General features: G+C 33.3%; 3 protein-coding genes across 4 annotated transcripts; 2 read left to right on the forward strand and 1 right to left on the reverse strand.

Annotated features, from left to right (window-relative positions):
* Positions 1-700: 700 nt before the first annotated feature.
* On the forward strand, positions 701-6,206 carry LOC127846287 (uncharacterized). The gene is made up of 4 exons (XM_052377455.1): positions 701-951; positions 2,868-3,194; positions 4,663-4,776; positions 6,190-6,206. Exons 1-4 carry the CDS (start codon positions 777-779, stop codon positions 6,204-6,206), a joined length of 633 nt encoding a protein of 210 aa, XP_052233415.1. The 5' UTR covers positions 701-776.
* Positions 6,207-9,583: 3,377 nt separating this feature from the next.
* LOC127844143 (nuclear apoptosis-inducing factor 1-like) lies at positions 9,584-13,188 on the forward strand. Of its 2 annotated transcripts, none has more exons than XM_052374156.1 (7): positions 9,584-9,971; positions 10,647-10,713; positions 11,585-11,686; positions 11,828-11,918; positions 12,181-12,225; positions 12,581-12,670; positions 12,896-13,188. In XM_052374156.1, exons 1-7 carry the CDS (start codon positions 9,811-9,813, stop codon positions 13,048-13,050), a joined length of 711 nt encoding a protein of 236 aa, XP_052230116.1. In that variant the 5' UTR covers positions 9,584-9,810; the 3' UTR covers positions 13,051-13,188. The 2 variants fall into 2 exon arrangements, with proteins under 2 accessions (XP_052230116.1, XP_052230117.1); XM_052374157.1 differs by having other exon boundaries at positions 9,587-9,971; positions 12,581-12,661.
* Positions 13,189-15,919: 2,731 nt separating this feature from the next.
* Positions 15,920-20,691, reverse strand: LOC127844142 (putative nuclease HARBI1). The gene is made up of 6 exons (XM_052374154.1): positions 20,402-20,691; positions 19,687-19,826; positions 18,599-18,793; positions 18,178-18,250; positions 16,724-16,905; positions 15,920-16,271 (listed from the first exon to the last, which is right to left on the reverse strand). Exons 1-6 carry the CDS (start codon positions 20,612-20,614, stop codon positions 16,049-16,051), a joined length of 1,026 nt encoding a protein of 341 aa, XP_052230114.1. The 5' UTR covers positions 20,615-20,691; the 3' UTR covers positions 15,920-16,048.
* Positions 20,692-21,290: the final 599 nt, after the last annotated feature.

A 21,290-nucleotide genomic window follows, 5' to 3' on the forward strand; every position in this document is an offset into this window, starting at 1 on the left:
ACTGAAAAATAATGTGTGATAAGTAATTTAAGCAAATTTAGTCGAAGCAAGTATAATGTCTTTTCTCATCGGTATTTTCCTCGACTGCTTTACTTCATATAATTACATAATCCATATAAATGTCAAATTTTAACTCATGAGGTGTTTGCTATGACTGTTTTATTGCTTTATTGCTTATTTTTTTTGCATCGTAAAGTACACGCAAACACATAGTGTTTAAAACGCATACACTTCACACTGTAGAGATCACATAAAAGCCTTTTAAAGCCCCATTTACACTCAAAATAAAAGAATATTCGTAAAATATTTCGTGAAATAATGTTAACCCATACAAAATCAGTGTTCCTTAGACAAACTTTTAAAGCTAGATGTGGTCTGGTAAGATAGATTTAACATGATATAAATTGCTATTTTTTATTATTTTTGTTTGTGGTACAATATTTTCCATTTTTAATTTTCCGCAACGATATATATTCATACGACACTCGAACACTGACATGGTACATGAACATGTGTTGACTATATTATGCAACAACATAAAACTGATTTTTCAAGCGTTAACTTTATTTTGAGTGTAAATGCGGCTTAAAAAAAACAAAAACATTTTTATTGCAATGTTTACTATCATTCAGCGGCGCAATCAGTGACCCTGTATGCAGACACGACAGACTTGTCAGCTAGTCATTCACCACATTGACCATTCCTACGACTCACTCGTCTCGTGGTGGCGAAATGGAAGAATTGCTCTGAGAGCAACAGTAAACGGAGGAGATTGCATGACTAGCCCAACGAATCCACCTTATCTGGCTGACTGTACGTGTGCAAACACAGTGCACACATGTACACTTAAGAACTTGTCCTGGCCTAACGTTGTTGACCAATGGGCATGCTCTATTGTAGCTGGGAATGGTACTGATATAAAAAGTAACATTCTGACAATAACATTGCCAGGTATGAATGACACCATATTTAGTTATACATTAATACATGTGGCACTAAAACATTTCGTTCACATCTAGCTAGCACAGTATATATGTCAATGCATTTTCTGCATTTGATGAACACTGACGCAAAGTTTTGTCATACATTCGAAACCCCCTAAACCAGACATCAACTGTATCATAACAAAAGTCCGGTTTAGAGGTGATTCCGGTGAAGACGTGAAGTATTATAACCAAGTTTATGTTGAGTCTCTGAATTGTTAACGATTAAAACATACATATCTACGAGTTAAAATTTCTATGAGTGTATTTCATTAAAGCCCCATTCACACTCAAAATCAACGAATATTTCGTAAACTATTTCATAAAATATAGTTAACACATAAAAGCGCAGTATTCCTAATTGCAATAGGCAAAATGTCATTGCTAGATGCGGTCTGGTAACATAAATTTAACAAGAAACAAAATGCTTTTTTTATTTGTTTCTGGTACAATATATTCAGCACAATTTTATGTACCAATTTAGTGTTCGTGTTTCGTATAAATTAATATCGTTGGGAGAAATTAAAATGGAATATATTTTACTCCAAAATAATAAAAATAAAACATTTTTTATTTTGTTAAACTATTTCACCAGAACACATCTAGAGTTGAAATTTTGGCTATTGCTATAAGGAACACTGATTTTTTAACGTAAATGTATTTTACAAAAAAAAATAAGAAATAATAGTTGATTTTAAGTGTTAACGGGGCTTTAAAAAAAATAATACAATTTTATTCAATTATTTACCATCATTCAGCTCCCAAATCGGTGAACCTATCTGCAGACACGACAGACTTGTAAACTGGTCACCCACCACATCTGACTTGTAACCATGACTACTACCCGATCGTCTCGTGGTGGAATAATGGAGGAATAGCTCTGAGAGCGCAAGTAAACGGAGGAGACTGCCTTAATATCCCAACTAATCCAGCGTATCTGATCGACTGTACATGTTCATACACAGTGCACACATGTACACTTAAGAACTTGAACAGGTCTAACGTTGGTGACCAATTGGCGTGCTCTGTAAGCAATTGGGATGGTACTGTTATACAAAGTAACATTCTGACATTAACAATGCCAGGTATTTATGACATCATATTCAGTTAGTTAGTTATTCATTTATACATAAGGCACTAAAATCATTTGTTCGTTTACATCTAGAAAGCACAACATTAATGTCAATGTTTTCTGCATATGATTGACACTGACGCAAGTTATGTAATACATTCGAACCTCTTAAACCGGACATCCACTGTATCATAATAAAAGTCCAGTTTAGACGGGATTCTGGTTAAGACATGAATTATTGTTACCAAGTATATGCTGAGTCTGAATGGTTAACTTTTTAAACACACATATAAACCAGTTAAAATGTCTTTGATATTATTTCATTAAAGTCCCATTAACACTCAAAATCAACGAATATGTCGTAAAATATTTCATTAAATAAAGTTAACACATACAAACCAAGTATTCCTTACAGCAATAGACAAAATTTTATTGCTAGATGTGTTCTGGTAACATAGATTTAACAAGATACAAAATGCTCTTTTTTATTTGTTTCTGGTACAATTTATCCAACACATGTCCATATATCAATTGAGTGTTCGTGTGTCTTATGAATAGATATCGTTGCAGCAAATTAAAATCGAATATATTGTACTACAAAAAATAAACATAACAACATTGTGTATCTTGTTAAATCTATGTAACCAGAACACATCTAGCGTTGAAATTTTGGCTATTGCTATAAGGAACACTTATTTGTATGGGTTTACTGTATTTTATGAAATATTTTGTACGAAATATTCGTTGATTTAAGTGTTAACGGAGCTTTAAAACATAAATACAATTGTATCGCAATGTGTACCATCATTCAGCTCCCAAATCGGTGACCCTATATGCAGACACAACAGACGTGTCAGCTGGTCACTCACCACATCTGACTTGTCACCACGACAACTACCCAATCACCTCGTGGTGGCTTAATGGAGAAATAGCTCTGAGAGCGCAAGTAAACGGAAAAGACTGCCTGAATATCCCAACGAATCAAGCTTATCTGACCGACTGTACGTGTTCATACACAGTGCACACATGTACACTTAAGAAATTGACCAGGTCTAATATCGGTGACCAATGGGCGTGCTCTATAAGCGATTGGGATGGTGCTGTCATAAAAAGTAACATTCTGACATTAACATTGCCAGGTATGTATGACACCATATTTAGTTATTTATTTATGCACGTGGCACTAAAACATTTGTTCTTTTACATCTAGCAAGCACAGCATTTATGTTAATGCTTTTTCTACATATGATTGACACTGACGCAAAGTTATGTCATACATTCGAAACCCCCTAACCAGAGATCCACTACTGTTGCATAACGAAAGTCCGGTTGAGAGGGGATTGACGTGAAATATTATAACCAAGTATATGTTGAGTCTCTGAATGGTTCACAACTGGAACACACATACCTAACAGTTAAAGTGTATATGATATAATTTTCATTAAAACACTGTTTGTATTGTGAATCATGCAGCGGACTCCGAATCTTATGTACTGAAATTTTTGCATTTTTATGAAAATGTTTATTTCTACATTTATATAGTGCCCCTATTATGCTCAGTATTACTCATCCAATAAAGCAAACAATGAAACACCAGAAACTAAAGCACGCGAGAGAAGCTTATTATTATTATGTTTTAGGCAACTTCTACGTAGAGGTAATGTTTTAACGAATACACTTTTTTGGAACCGTTAAGAATGTCACTACAGGAACATGTTTATGAAACATCATTGTTTTTTAATTTTGTGTATTTGTGTCATCTAAAGTAAATGTTAGTTGTTTCGCAATGTACCAATTTGTAAAAAGTAAACTTGTACCGACTCGTTACAAACATTTTAGTTAAAAATATATGTTTTGATTTAATTCGGGTAAGGAATAAAATCGCGTGTGAAAAAAAATCGGTTGAGCCTTTTAACCGGGGTAGTACATTCATAGGAGTGCTTGAGTCTGCCATCAACATCGACGGGTGATCGAATGACAATGTTTATCCTGATGCTGTTATTTTTACGATTCTAGTAGTCCTGGTTTCTCCTTTACCTATTTAAAACTTGCCCATAATTCTTGCCTTTGACATAGTGTCATATATTGTCACCTCTGCATAAATATATATTGACGTTGATCCAAGATATACTTGGATGAGTACAGTCAATTTTAAAATACAATATAAAAATAAATCGATAAGTATGCTATTATTCGATTAATCTATGACATAATATTGCGTCAGTGTTGCATACTTCTCGTTTTCCATTCAATATTCAAAATATACAACTTGCATTAACGTTAGCATTTATTGAAAGCAATTCAAACGATTACATTTTACTAACATAAACATGGCACAAAAAGGTACAAACAGATATGAAATATTTGTCTAACTGCTATATTGCCAAAGTAATATCATGATTTCAATATACATAATCTCCGGACGAAAGTGCATGTCTTTTTTAAAACTTGCTAACAATGTCGTGAAAAGCCTCTAAAAATTAAAATATTTGTTAAAAATAAAAACGATAACTTTTAAACAATCGCTCTTAAGCGTTTTCTGGATGGAGTTTGCCAATGTTTAAATTAAATAAAATATTTTTTATATTGCATTTATACATTATATAGTAAATCCAAATCCAAGAGAAGAGCGTTCCAAAACAGCAGTGATTGCTGGTTCCGTTGGTGGCGCTGTCGGGGGACTAATAATCATCGTTGTTGTTGTTGTCATCATAAGGAAACGTAGAATTATAAAGACATATTTAAGGTTATGAAGAGATGGACGAAAGTGAGTATATAACCCATTACTTGTTTTATAGTGCTGATACAAAAAATACTGAAATAATTTTTTGTATTAATTTTTGTGCTTACTTTCTTTGGTAATTGAAATATTTTTGCGCTTTGCAATTCGCCAAATATGACGCATATGTCTTTGTGATATGTATTGTGAATTTATTCATAGCCTTATATATTTGTTTGTGTTTGCTTTAGCACTGAACCGAGGGCTTTAAAGATGCAATTAAAGGAACCCCCGTAAGTGAAGGTAGTAAAATACAAGTAACGTTCTTAGATTGCTAAACATTCTCAAGAACTCCACGTTGTTTATTGAATATTGGAGTTTTATTTTTTTTTAACTTTATTTTTAAGATAATCAAATTGTCAGTGATGTAAGTACTGGAAGTGATTCACCAACAAATTACAACAACTTCGATGATCCGAATTAAATGCACAAGAAGGTAATATCATCATCTTGAATGACAGACAAACTACAGCGTTTTAGTCAATAACTACTCGTCTACTTTAAACTTGTTATACAAATGAAGCATATATTTGTTCAGCAAAGCACTCGTGAAAAATAATCATCTCAACAAAACTCTCATCAAACATGTAATGTAAATAATATAGGAACTTCTTGGTAGATCTATGTTTGTGTGTTTTATTAAATTATTTCATGAAACCCGAAAACATCAAATGCATGTATTTGTGTATACAGTACTTTTGTTAATTCTAAAACAGAAAGGTTTTTATAAGTGTGTCTATTTGTAATTAAAAAATATATATGCATGTGCATGTAATGATATAATTGTGAAACTTCCATATACATGTTGTCTTGTTTGCGAAATAAAAATATTTTGAAAAATATGTTTGTGCGTCGTTACTATATTTTATTAAATACAAGGAGCACAGGTTTATATGTCATCCTTTATCAAACGTATTTAAAACAAATCGGTTAACTATAAACGAAAGTGTATTCATGTCCATTGATCAATTACAAAGACATTCTGCATTCTAGTATTTAAAACAGTAGATATGTCGTTAATTAAAATACCAAATATACCAATCAAAACTTCAAGTGCATCACATATTCAATGTAAATATGAAGGCCTCTCCCTCTTGCATTAAAAACCGCAAGTCACATCCGACGAATGGAATGAACAAGAGGTGTCACCATATCAAGCGGAATGTTATATAACTCTTGCCGTAGATCTGCGCTCATTTCCTGTAAGTTTCGGGGTTGCACATTACGACGTTGACGCACCATATAGTTAAGCGCGCCCCAGACGTGCTCAATCGGTGATAAGTACGACGATATAGCAGGTCAATTAAAAACATCCCCGTGGTTTGTATGTTGAAATTGAGAGTTACTTTTTGCAGGGCAGGCCATGCATTGAATATTGGAATATCATTGGACACTGCTAATAAATAAATACACGGCTAAACTCACATACACAGGCGTTATTGACGTGCGTGATTTTTTGCTGGAACTATTGTGTGTTTTATCGACCAAAACAACATCGTGTGTATCGTTTTGGAGGATTTTTTCTCGTGTATGTTGACAAATCAATATTTTATATTCAATACACCTGTAAATATTAGTGTGTAGCTATGTAAACACATTAACATGGGCTTTGAATAACAAAATGCGTTTCGTCTTTTAGATTAGTATATGATGACGAACAACAAACACGTTATACCTTTTGACGACATTCCTCTTGGCAAATAATGGGAATTGCAATTTTATTATAAGACGATATAAGTTTAAAACATGAGATTTCAATCTATCATCTAAAAAATTGATTACAACCTATTATTTTCTGTCATGCTTCAATTTCTTCTTTTTTTCACGATATATCATTTAATACTTATTTATATTATAGCAGTCAATGTTTTCTGACACATACTATAAATGTTTGCTGTCAAAATTCGCTTACTATTATTTTCCAAAATACGCAGGACAATACAAAAATAAACTGCAACCTACCGTTGGTATTCATTACCTTTGGCAAATGTTGTTGAAGTATTCTTGGACATTGGGTAACATAATAGAATGAATTGGTGAATTTTGAAAACTTTAAAGGCATATAATATGGTATGTTTGGGGTATATCAAAACAGCATAAGTATAGCACAAATCTTAATGTGTTGATCCAAGTGGGAGCTCGTTGTCCACCATTATAACTTCTCCAAACGTCAGGTGTCTCAAATTCATTCGAATTATTGTTTTACGCATACACGCTTCGAGAGAATTGAAGAGTTAAAATTGACTTGCACGCTGTTTTTCACAAGTACAGAACACGACTAAATGTCTGAACTAGACAGTGTCACATCTCAAAAAGGGGTGGTATTAGAAAACGTTTCTCCCATCGCCGCTTTTCTAACCCACGTTCGCAACCATTCGATCATCCTGATTACATGTTCTACAATTTGAATGAAAACGCCATAAACCATCCCGACTCCTTCACACCTTTGTTTAAAGATGTAATAAAATGCATTTGTGGCTGTATGTAATTCATGTATGTGCTGTCAACAAAGGTTTCACGTCTCAAAACGAACAGAAACACAAATATTATATTAAGGGACTTAAGCAAGGAAACTCTGGCTTTCTACTGCAATATTAATCATACAGTTTTACGTTAATGCGCTCTCCGAAAACATATTCATTTAGTGGTTCGAATATAATATTATAAGACAAAAGAAGTTCAATATAAGTGAAGTGTTATTTTGTTTTGTAAAAATATTCCGGCCTGGAATTTAATCAAACCATACATGTATGTTGGTATTTTCAACGTACCAATGCCATTTTTAGTATGATATTCATCATTTCCATATGTTCCATCATTGTTCTAAACGTCTGAAAGACATTGCGATCATTATAAGATTTCAAATAAAGAAGTTGCATTTAAAGTTATGATAGTATGAAAGTTCCGACCGTGTTTCAAAATCAATTCAGCAAAATCCGTTAGTGAATATTGCACATTACCAATTGCTCGATCAATAATTTGAATGAACACGGCCGAAAATATTGATAATAAGAGTGATTATACAGATAAAATAGTATCATATCAATATTTTATCTGATAGCTTCCAAGTAAGGAACAAGTACCGGTATAGTGGGAAGATTGTATTATAATCATAATAGGTAAACAGAGATAACACTTGAAACTATTTGTAAAATTATAAATAGCTGACATATATTATCAAATTCACATAATGTTCTAATTACCAGATTGCATTAGCTGTGCGATGAAGGTGGGTTTCGATTAGTGTACTAATGCGGGCATTTAAACATTAATGTTCAATTACGAAGTCTCGTAGGTTATGCATACATCTTCATCTCATCGATATATATTAAGAAGTTATTGTTATTGGTAGTTTTGTTGGGCAGATCCCATTTATATACTGGAACTTTCTTTTACATATCCATCCGAAGTTTTCAAGGATTCGAGTAAAACATGGTATACTGATATAAGACTGACAGTAGAAACACCAGACATATTTCTATGATATTCATGGAGTTATTTCCCTTTATTTACTTATTTAGTTTTCTGATGCTTAACATAACTTTGCGTATAATATTGATGGAAATGAAATGTTACATATCAATAGAAGTCATTAAGATTTATGTTTGTTAAACGTGTATGTTTTTTCCAACTTTGAAGGCCAAGCATGCACTTTTTGGTCGAAACAACACTCAGTATTTGTGTTGTCGTCATCGTCATGTTCGGTACCAGACAGTCAATCATCGTCTTTACCCATGTTCTCTATGCTTCTTGATCGACATTAGAAAAGATTTAAAGTCCGTTTTTAATGGGAATTTTATTTAATGTTTGGTTGAATTCATTTACCCGAAACAGCATGTACAGTATATGTTTATACATAATAAAACATTTAAAAAATAAATGTGTATTTGTATAAAATTGGTTTGAGGGCTTTACCTCGCATTTCCATATATGCATGCATTTAAAATAATAATTCTAAATCTTAGAATTCAATCAGATAAGTTGTTTTATTGTAAGCTAACACAAACAGCATTTGGTAAATAAAGTGAAAATATGCGTCATTAACTGACCATAAGCCGGATGTTCATACCCGTCCTCAGTTTGACATTTAATGATGGTATAAGTTTACGATCGGCTGCATTGAATTGTACATACGACTGAAGCGACCCATTTCCCATTGTTCAAACGTCATATAAATAGTAGACAGCACAGTAAACACATAGTCTATTTTCGGGATTGAAATCGATTTAATGAACAGGTAATGTGCAATATGTTGGTTTACCTTTTCATATATTTATCATACACATAAATAGCCCCGTTATTGATTTGGTAGAGGTTCAGTTCATGGTCGACATGCAACTAGAAAGATAGGTGTATCCAGGTCAGATAAACACACTTAAAACCTGCACTTTTTAAATTATTTTCAGTTGTTAGATTAAATTGTCCAAATGTGTCCAAAGTAGTGTGAAATGTAAGTTTTTTGGCAAATGCCTGCAAATAACATAAATGAGTGGCATATGTTGTTTGGTGAAATGGTGTGCTGTGCGCAGCCTTGAACGAATCAGTGTTGTTAGCATTTTATTTAAGGTCGGTGCATTAAGCCGTTTATTGATTGATCATTACTTTTGGCAAAAAGCCAATTGCTATTCATTGTTCTAATAATCGTGCAAAAGCATGTGATAAACGTTCATTACACTAATGCACTATAAATCAACATGTTTATTCACAAAAACAGTCGCGGATCTGGGCCCCGTTTCATCAAAATTTGCGATGCGATATTATCGCCGATCGCCGATTGCTGATCTTTTACCTGCGATTGCGATATTTTTTTAAAAGCGTTTCATCAAACATATCGCAGATTCTTGCCGGTAGTTTGCCGGTAGTTTAGTGCTATGAGCGATAATCGCTCACAGTCTACTATCAAAATGACGTAAAAAACGGGCACCTGCTGAATCTCGCGCCACCTGTCATATTTGACAGACGATCAAACAACAACAATGGCAGATCTCGTAGAGAATAGGAGCGCCTCTTGGCAGCCAAGAGAACTCGAGGAACTGCTCGAGGGCGTCCAACAAAATTATGAAGTGTTGTGGGGCAAATTGTCCGGCACATTATCAAAGAAAGACAAAGACCGTGCATGGTCGGACATCGTCCAATCGTGAGTTAAAATTTACATTGACATGGTCATAATTTTCTTGTTCTTTTTACATTAAATGGAGGACCATCTTGAAACATAATTAAATTGGTATGGACACATTAACGTTACACAGGTTGTGTGTAATGATTATCCTAATAATCTAAAATCACGAAGTTCAAATGCAGCGTGACTGCCATGCACAGAAAGAAAGGTTTTGAAATTGTTTACTTTTCAGCATTGATATTCCTTGACATTGTGATAGGGTATATTCACACTAATGAAAATTTGTCCTCCTCCTAAGTTTAGTTGATCTATAATTACCCTGAAAAATGGAATTGATCTTTTAATGAAGTGTTAATGAATAAAAACGTATTAATTGTTTTAACATCAAAGTGCAAGTGCCCATGGAAAGATGTGATCATACCTTGTAATCTAATCTGTAATCTTAACAAACTGCATGTTCATGGGGAGTGACGTCCATGGGGAGTAACAACTGGTTACCTTTTGATAGTGTTGGCTTGAAATAGTCTGATATATTGTATGAATTATATATTAAATATAACAAAATAAATTGACCATGTCTACTGTACTTATATAGACTTCCAAGTACTCTCCCTCACTCCTACCACTATTTTTGGTAAAAAATGAAAGAAAATATTGAGATGTATTCATTTGTTTAATTTGAAACTTTTGCAGAATAAATTCCGTAGGGGGGAACGAGAGGAACGTAGAAGATTCAATGAAAAAGTGGTGTGATTGGAAGGTAAATATACCTTATATGTTTGTATAGGAAGAAGAATCCATGATGGTAGTAATAAGTTTTATAAATGAATAACTTAGCTGTACTTAAACTTTGCCGTAAAGCCAATAACAAATTATGAATCACTTACAACTATACTAAACAGGCCCATGTCAGAAGCATATAACATGAATAACATAAAATTTAAGAGTCAATAATAAAAATCACTTTACAGATAGAAACAAAAGTTATCATCTTACTTATTTATTTGTACAATTACTTATTTGTTTATTTATACAATTAAAATGTATTATGAATAGCAAGGTGTAAATATTCGGTTTCCTACTCCATGATTATAGGTTTTCATGCCCCCGGTAGGGTGGCATATAGCGGTTGAACTGTCAGTCCGTCCGTCTGTCTGTCCGTTAACGTTGGCCATAAATTTTGCAATATTGAAGATTGCAACTTGATATTTGGCATGCATGTGTATCTCATGGAGCTGCACATTTTGAGTGGTGAAAGGTTAAGGTCATCCTTCAAATTCAAAGGTCTAAAAACTAATTCAAGGCAAGTAATAAGTTTTAAGAGGGGGATAATTGCTTAACCTGTTTTTAGTCAAATTGCGGCTATATTATTGTCAGGATGTAAGTTCAATCCCACCATTACCATTAATATTTTTTCCCTTTTCACACTTTTTATACAATCATTTAGCATTTGACACATTAAGTTTTTGTGATTAATAATCACTAAAAAATCATTACGATCAGTATTTGAATGCACTTTCTTCAATATATATGTAGCTGAAAGTAAATGACATGTTACTATACTGTTACCATTCAGAGGAGGGAGACCATGTACTCATAAATTATTTCAAATTGTATTTTATTCATCTTAGAGCCGGACCATTATGAAGGATGCCAAGAGAAGACGCTTTGTGGAAAGCTCTGGGGAGGCAGCTCTTCCAAAAAAAATGCAATTAACTGTTTTGGAGGATAAGGTATTCATATTGTAAACATAACAAATTTTAAATAAAATAATGATGCAGATCTAGCATTTGTCCATGGTTCATATTATTATTTTAATTTTGCAAAAAAAACAACTTTTTTCATAATGATGTATAGTTGTTCACTTTTTCCAGCTATTGTCCTTAGTGCCCAAAACAAAGCTGTTCGGAGTGCAAGGTGGAGGGATCGATACCGGTCCACTCAAGAGATCCATGCAAGAAAATGGTGGGTACAAACATGCTTAAATTTTGACATTTGTTTTTTTTTGTTTTTGGTATTTGACAGTGCACTTTAAATGCAATAATAAATGTCATTAATAATGTAAGGCTTAAATTGGCATTGAATATGGCATACTAAAAGGGGGACAGCCTCATATGATATATCATGCATGAACACAAATCAACAGTGAAACACATGCTCATTAATTGTTCATAATTAATAGAAACACAAGTATAAATATTTTACCCAATATCTTTTTTTATATCAGATAACCTAGACAAAGGAGAGGAAAATAAACGCCTCAAGCAGAACGGTATGTCATTGTTATCTATTAAAGTTATAAGATTTGTAAAAACAAATATCACTTACCTTTAATTGACTGTTGACTGAGTCTTCATAATAAAATAATAACAATTGCCATTGGTTTCACTATTTAACATTATTCTGATTGGCTATAGTATTCATGTGACTAGGCTTTATTTTTCAATGAAGCGATTTGCTTCAACGAGGCGCACAAGGAAATTGAGCGTGGGACTACTTCGATATTGATAATTTTCGGTGACATTTAAAAATTTACCCCCCCCCCCACCCAACACACACACATACACACACACTGGTAACGTCTTTTCTTTTTTACATTACCCTTAATGTTCGAATTCATGTTTTAGTTCCAAGTGAGCCTGTTCCCATTCAAACAAGCTCCAAAAGCACTGCCAGCATCCCTGCCAGCAACAGCAACAGGAAGACAAGTATGAAGGGTAGATCAAATTTCTCACAATGCTTACCATCATTAATTGATTGATTTCAAACATTTTTGTTATGAAAGGTGACTGACATGAAGCATACTTGGAGATAATCATATTTAACCTCCTTCAATAAACACTGATAGTCACTTAAAATAACAGTTTTGTAAAAGACAAAGAAATTAATTAATGATTCATCACATAGTTTAATATATCAGATTTATTTAATCCCACTTGCAGATTGTGATTGTCATCAGGAAATGATTGACATATCTCGGCAAATGCTAGAGGAGAGTGTAAAGCGGAATGAAATACTGCGGGACATAAGTTCAACACTAAAATTAACAGCTGGCAAAGCTTTCCTGGACAACTTGTTGGATCCCACAAATTTTTAAAAGCGGGGGCCATAGACAAAACTAGTCTATAAAATGTGTGTTAATTATGTTTAAAAAAATAACACCCCATGATATACATTTTGCTGTTATTTCTACCTTGTTTAAAGGGACCTATTCACAGATTTATGCAACTACTGAAGTTTGTCATTAAATGCTCTAAATTAATAAATGTAAACATTGGAACTAAATAGCTCCATAAGAAAAGTGAATACATGTACAATTAAAGAAAAAAAGTTAAACTCAACTGGGCTCGAACCACTGACCCTTGGAATAAGAGTCTAGCATTTTAGACCACTCGTTCATCCATGCTATTACAGTGAGTGGTATATGTTATACATGTACTTCATATAAAATATCCTTGTAGTGTCACAAAATATAACGATAACAACAGAACTTTCCAAATTATTCAATCATTTTGCATGTGTAATGCTGTATTATTTTCAGGTTATTAAATTGTCAAAAGATGCATATACCGGATATTTTGGAGCATGGTAAATGTTCAGAATTACTGTTATTCTTATTTGTAAATGCTATAAACATAACTATCATATTGTTTTAATGTTGTACACAATGTTTATAAGTTAATCTCATGTATAAACTTAATTGTTTTGTCTCTTTTAACTGTACAGTACATTGTTTTACTGTTAAATTTTTATGTGGCCCTATAAAGGTGACCGTTTGGCGACAAAATATTCATTACCCCTATCCTGTAAATATTATTTTTAAATTTCCTTTTAGATATTGTCATAACGCCACCCTGGGAGGTCATCGCTTCTCAATAGCCCTATATCCTTTAAGGTACTTTACAGACAGGGTCTTAGGTTGCAAGAGTTCAACATTTGCTGTCACACTCAAATATATTCCAAAATAAAATAAAAATGCAATTATACATCATATTTTCATATAAATGTGCAATCCTTTAAAAACATAGAGCTAATTAAGTAAGATCCAGCTTCTCAACCAATTAATGTCCAACAAGTTGTATATTTTCCCATTGTTTAATATTAATAAATGGTTTCTGAATGATAACTCAAGAAAGCTAACGTTTAGGATCATGAAACTTCATAGGTACATTGATCATGATTTGTAGATGACCCCTTTTGATATCCAGGTCACTAGGTCAAAGGTCAATGTCACGGTGACTTGACACAGTAAAATGGTTTCTGAATGATAACTCAAGAAAGCTAACGTTTAGGATCATGAAACTTCAAAGGTACATTGATCATGACTTGCAGATGACCCCTATTGATTTTCAAGTCACTAGGTCAAAGGTCAAGTTCACAGTGACAAAACAAAAATGAGAAATAGAACTTATAAAATAGGAGAATAAACTGAGTATGTTTTAACATGATGTATGTATATTTTTAAATGTTGGATTTTTGTTGGAAATGTTGGAAATAAAGTGTGTATACTTTGTAAATAAACTGTAGTAGTAGAAACAAATGACTTATTTAATTTCTACTAGCTCGGCTAGTTGTACAAGTTACATGGAAATTTGTCTAAATGGACTGGTGGCAGCACCCGTAAATAAGACCACAGGTTCTTGACTAAATTAAAATTTAGTGTAGATAATTTGTGCAAAGTTTAACTTTGATTGCTTCCGTCGAAGTTCAAATTTTGCGACACTACTGATTGAATTCGAGCCTGGACAACATGTTGAATGTTAACGATTCACCAAGAAATACTTTGACATACTTTTTAAGCATATATAACCTACATTCGAATTTGATCTATATAAACTTGATGCAAATCCTAAATAAGATTGGGGAAGATTGGATGAATATTGTTCGAATTAGAGCTGAACAACATGCTGAATGCTGAAAATGCTGAAAATGCACTAAGTGACCATATGACCTAGTATTTAACACTACATGATCCATATTTGACCCATATTTGACCCATATTTGAAACCCATATTTGAAACTGGCCTATATATCATCCAAATTCAACTTTTGACAAAGATTGGTGAAGATCAGATGAATACTGTTTAACATAACATGTTCCTTTTTCCAAAGGGGCATATAGAAATCAAATAAAACAACAAATAATAAACTAAATGATCTATTTATTGGCTGCTACTATACTTCCTCCAAAACAAGTATCAACAAGAATACGTCTCAGATATAACATCCAACGACATGAGTGAATTATGTAGAATGCGTATGAACATGTGGTGAACAAAAATGAGAAATCAGTGCTTAATGTATGATTGGTTTGCATTTTATCATTTGTTTAAATAAAATGGTAGTTAATATTTTCCTTTCCAAGTACAGCCACATATAATGATATCAAAATTCAACAATGTTTACATTTAAAATTCAACATAATCACGAAGAGTACACAATGCACAGAATGTATTAAATACATATATGTTAATGTGCAGACAAAATAACAATTAACAAATATGTATAAAAAAAAAAACATTAAGAAAAAGAAACACATGTAAAGAAAATGTCAGTCAGTCCGTCAGTTAGTCAGAATAAAAAAACAACGTTATGTCCGTCAGTCAGCACAGGGGCGGTCGGGGACGTGGTAGCGGGCCCCGCCGGTACCCTGGCTTGGTCAGTCGGTTGGTCACTCAGGGGCGTAGTGTCGGCTCCGCGGTCGCGGAACCCGCCCCCTAAGTTCAGTCAGTAATTCAGTCATTTAGCTAGTCAGTCAGGTTAATACTTAAAGGTGCATTATCCAATAATGTATTCAATTGAATTGCATGGACAAATATAATAACGCAAACATGAAATTTATAATTATGCAAGGGACATACATGGGTACAAAGAGATACTTAGCTTAGTTACCTTTATTTTAAATGGATTCTTATTTTATTCACTGACATCATGTATTTACCCAATATCTAATTGGAAATAAATAAAAAAAAAAAACTTTTGTAAATGACAAGGCTACCACAACGTATTAAAAAAGGCGAACTAAAAAAAGAAACATTTTAATTTACGTTTTAACAAACAATAGGTCCAACTATTTTGTTTTATCTTCACGAATGTTAATTTAGGTTTACATAATAATCTCGAACAGCAGCACCACGCTGATTCAGTACAACTTCGACAGGGTCATCATTGTTGTCATCCTCCTCAATGACATCGGCATCCACTTCCTGCTCCTCCCCATTGTCCATCAGCAGATTGTGCAGCCGGCAGCACGCTACAAACAAGGCCGCACACTGATGGGGCTTGTATGGCAAAACACCCCCTGATCGATGTAGACATCTATAAGTAAGGAAACACATCATGAATAATTCTTTAACTTTTTATTGTCCATTGAACTGGTCAGTGCTGAGATAAGCATCAAATTAATATTAAATATTCAAGTCGAACAACTGTTATTATTTTCGGAATATTTGTATTTCATTTCAATTGCTGCATTAGGTTATTTGAACATGATAGACATGAAAACATGTCTGTGATAAATTGATAATACATGTTTGCAGGACAAAATTTGTGCATTCCAATGTAATAAAGAAAATGCACAATCATGTTTAATTTGAAAGATATAATAAGTTTATAAATATAGCAATTAATCTGTTAACAATTATGTTCAGTTTATACGATTATTTATTTAAAGTACACTGGGTATTATTTGGTATATTTGATTTCACAATATATAAGTCTGATATGTTAAATAAGAATATCTATGAAAGGAAGAATAAATATTTCTATACCTGAATCTGGACTTCAATATCCCGAATCCCCGTTCCACAACTTCCCGACCCATCTTGTGTCTGCGGTTGTACCGCTCTTCCTGTTGGGAACGGGGATTCATTATGGGGGTGAGTAGGGAGGGGCTCAGGGCATATCCACTATCGCCCAGAAGAACTACATTTGCTGTAGCATCAAGATGTCCCTAGAGTGAAATATGTAAAAATCAAATCACAACTTATAAATAACATGTTATAGCCTTTGTATCAGTAACATTATATTCATGTACTTTTAAAAGTAAATTTGGTACCCCTAGGCCCAATGGTTATGGACAGGAAGATTTTTAAAGTTTGCACAAAAGAGGCTTTATATAAGCATATGTTCAGTTTTGTGACACCTGGGGCAGGGTAAAATTTGAGCCCAGGGGAATAATTGAACAAATTTGGTTGAGGACCATTAGATGTCACTACATACTAAATTTAGTAGCCCTAGGCTATATAATTATGAACAAGAAGTTTTTTTTTTAAGTTTGCACAAAATAGGCCTTATTTAAGCATATGTTCATTTTTGTGACCCCCAGGGCAGGGTCAAATTTGAGCCCAGAGGCATAATTTGAAAAAACTTGGTAGAGAATATTAAATGTCACTACATACCAAATTTGGTAGCCATAGGCTCTATAATTATGAACAAGAAGATTTTTAAAGTTTGCACAAAATAGGCCTTATTTAACCGTATGTTAATTTTTGTGATCCCCGGTGCAGTGTCAAAATTGACCACAGGGGCATAATTTGAACAAACAAAGTAGAGAACTATTAAATAGCACTACATACCAAATGTGGTAGCACTAGGCCCAAATTGTTATGGACAAGAAGATTTTTAAATTTCGCACAAAATAGGCTTTATATAAGCATATGTTCAATAAATGACCCCCGGGGCGGGGTCAAATTTGACACCAGGGACATAATTTGAACAAATTTGAAAGAGGTTAACCCCAGGAACATTTGCGATAAATTTTATCACAATTGGTTTTGTAGTTTAGGAGAAGATGTTTAAAGAAAATGTTAAAATCATGCACGCCCGACGGACACAGGACCATGACATTAGCCCCCCCTGGCCTCTGGCCAGTGGAGCTTAAAATAAATATACAAATCGTTTTCAGTACTGCAATTTAAAAACAGTATCAGTTAATTATAGTTTTAGTATTTATGTATTTTTGGTTCTGTTGGTTGGATTTTACTTCATTTTTAACAACAATGTCCTATCACTGCGGTCAGATCCATTGGGCAGTGTTCCTCTGTAAGCATTTGACTGCTTGCACACCTTTAGCAATGGTGAGCCATTGATACTCAGACATGAGTGAGAGTATCATAGGTCACAACTTTCTTACAAGTTTTGGTATTTTCATCCTTTTAAATTATTAACAACACTTTTAATTATGGTAACTAAAATTTGATACATGAAGAATTATTTATTTTACCTTAATTCTTGAATTTTCAAATACCGCTCCATCATGGGTAGAGCCCGGCCATTTCGCCACAACACTAATGAACCTGAAATGCATTATTTCTCAATTAATGGCCCACTTTTAAAGGGTAAGTTTTGGAACGAAAAATTAACAGGAGTAATAACTAATAAGAGCTACATGAATCAGTGGAAAGCAATTTTGGCAAATTACCCCTGAGTTCAGGATATAAATGAAATTAACTCATACTTGATAATCATAATGAAGTAATGGTTGTAGCACTAGAACATTTTGTAATATGTCAAACTAAAAAGAAAATAGGTGAAGGGATTTAAGATATTTGTACTTTAAAATGGTAATGCATTTCACAACAAAATATAATCTATTAGTTTAATAAAAACTGAGTTGCTACATTAATTAAAGAGTGTATACATACTTCAAGCTTGTGTTTACAATCGCCTGGCAGTTGATGGCGTGGTAACCTTTTCGACAAACGTAGACTTCCTCATCTACAGTTGGAGTAGTGATTGGGATTAAGGTCCCATCCACTGCTCCAACAAGATTCGGAAGTCTACATTTGTTGTAAAATGCCCTCTTCTCTTTTACAACATCTTCTCTGTCGATTGGAAACCTGTTTTAGAAAAAATATATATATAAGAATATGTTTAAGCTGTGATGTGTATAAAATAATAACCATTTTACCATTAATTTTACTTTTTTAACAAAAACAATAACATAACCAAATATACCAATATATAGAAATACACCTCTGAGAAAGCGCTGTATTTGAGAAAAAAAATATCTTTTATATTTTATAGTAATGTATTTACATTTGTATTCACTTGCATCATACTTGTATCATAAAATGGTCATGATTATGATATTGATTTAAAAAAAAAAAACATAGTAAGAATTGTCAACTACAAGGCCACCATTTAATTTCAACATTTCAATTAATACTCATCAGCTGATAAATATATAACAAAATGGAGATATAAAATGTGAAATATTGCAGTAAAATTGTTCATTGCCACCTCCACATACCAGTGGTTATATGAGCAATTTGGTAAAGCTTTTGGAGTCTGGAGTTGCGTTTTCATATATAGGATTTCTAAGAAAGCTACATTTTTCTACTGTTGCAGACTATTAACTTTAAGAATTGTCTGTGCCAAGCCCGTGTTTAACATCAATAAGTAAAAATGGATTGTCTATTTGTAACAATACAATACAATACAAATTTTATTTCAAGTCGGTTTGTACATAACAAGTATAACATTAGCGATGTATCACTATTGACCGACATAATATAACAACAAACATATAACAAATATACAATTGAACATTACATGAAATTTACATTATATAAACAAACAGTAATAAAAAATAAGGTAAAAGTCTGACAATGAATATGGACACTAAAGTGTGACAGATAAAAAAAGAAAAACCGTAGACTTAAGATTGTCTGTTTGTAACTGTAAGTACAATAATATTATATCAAATCTATCTTACAGTTAAAGTATGTACCTAATATTGTCCAGGTTGTTGTTGACAGACTCCACAAAGTTATGCACAGTTCTGGACACGCTCGAGCGACTGATGCCATGGGTGTCGGCTAGTTCAGAATAGAATGCCCCTTTCGCAAGAAATCTTAGGCTGACGAGGATCTGCAGCAACAATGTTAAAACATTCATAAATAAAATTTGGTCACAGTACTTGAAATATCATTTACAATCAAAAGACCAATAACAAACAAAAAAAACGATCATGTTGGCCCTAGTAGCTTTACTCCACTGACTCCACTCTGCAGTTGAAAAGATCAGAAAAAAGGAAAACAATTATGATGATGAAAAATGTGTGAACAACTAATAAATTAATACAAACTACTAAAAATACCAGTTCAAACTTACTGTACATGTACGTGACCTAGATTGTATTTATTTCATATTGTTGGTTAACAAAGCCTTGAATTAATCCATAATTTGAATGAGTCGAATTAAAACTAAATCGTTGTTCGATTTGCCTATTTATGCCTGCTTATCCAACGGTTATATTATCATACAATGTCATTTTAGTATCCGTGTTGACCTGTTGATATGAGAACAAATTAAGACCGGATGTAAGAAAACAGCACTCTGCTGTACTTGATAACGATCGTAATCCCCGTACTTAGTGTGTCAATTTCTCCCAGCAAATATACAGTAACAAATTAGCAAATTCATGTCGATTGCATTAATGTTACCTTGGTCTCTGGCGAAATTGTTTTTCCGCCACGTTCGGATCTGGCAAGATCCTGCCCCAGAAGCTCCACTAGCTCCTGTGCGGTGGTTCTGTTTACCCGATACCGATTCACAAAGTCGATATCGCGAACCCCGCCTATCTCCAGACGGGGCCGGAACTCCCGCTCTGTCCTTCTCGCGTTATTTTCCATAAAAAAAAACAACACGTCGGCCATATTGAATTTTTTTTTACCGTCTGCGACTGGGTTTGTGTGATCGCATGTTTTAAGCAAAATATCGCAAAAAACAGGTGCTCTTGCGATGTGCGATTTTTGATGAACCGCAAAATAGCCTCATTATTGGCGATGTGCGAATATCGCAACTCAAATCGGCGATGCGATATTTGATGAAACGCAAATTGCGATGCGATAAGAAATGTGCGATATTTTGGCATTAAAGTTGCGATGCGATCGTTGATGAAACGGGGCCCTGTTTGAGAGTCATTGAATTTCTTGTAATGTGGTGTTATAATAATGACTTTATATGATTGCAATATTTCTCGCTCACTGTTGTAGCGAAAACAATAATGCTTAAGTTTTTTTATCCTTTTATTATTATTTCATAACATTTCTTGTGTGGTTTTCTTTTGTTTAACAAATCGAAATGCACACTAACGATTAAGACATTCATCTAATATAAAAAAAGTATAAAATTGTTAAAAATAATCAAAAGTAAAATGATAAAATCTTATTATTAATTGGTACAGTATATTATTTATTATAACACAGTGTCCGAACACTGATAAATGACAACCCTAAAGATATGTACGCGAATACGTTTTCCCGCATCCCCACTACACATGTTAAATTGTTGAAGTTTTCAAATATGGCACACAATGAACCTTCAGAAAAT

Source organism: Dreissena polymorpha, chromosome 9, assembly GCF_020536995.1.
Source record: "Dreissena polymorpha isolate Duluth1 chromosome 9, UMN_Dpol_1.0, whole genome shotgun sequence".
In the NCBI taxonomy this organism is placed as follows: domain Eukaryota; kingdom Metazoa; phylum Mollusca; class Bivalvia; order Myida; family Dreissenidae; genus Dreissena; species Dreissena polymorpha.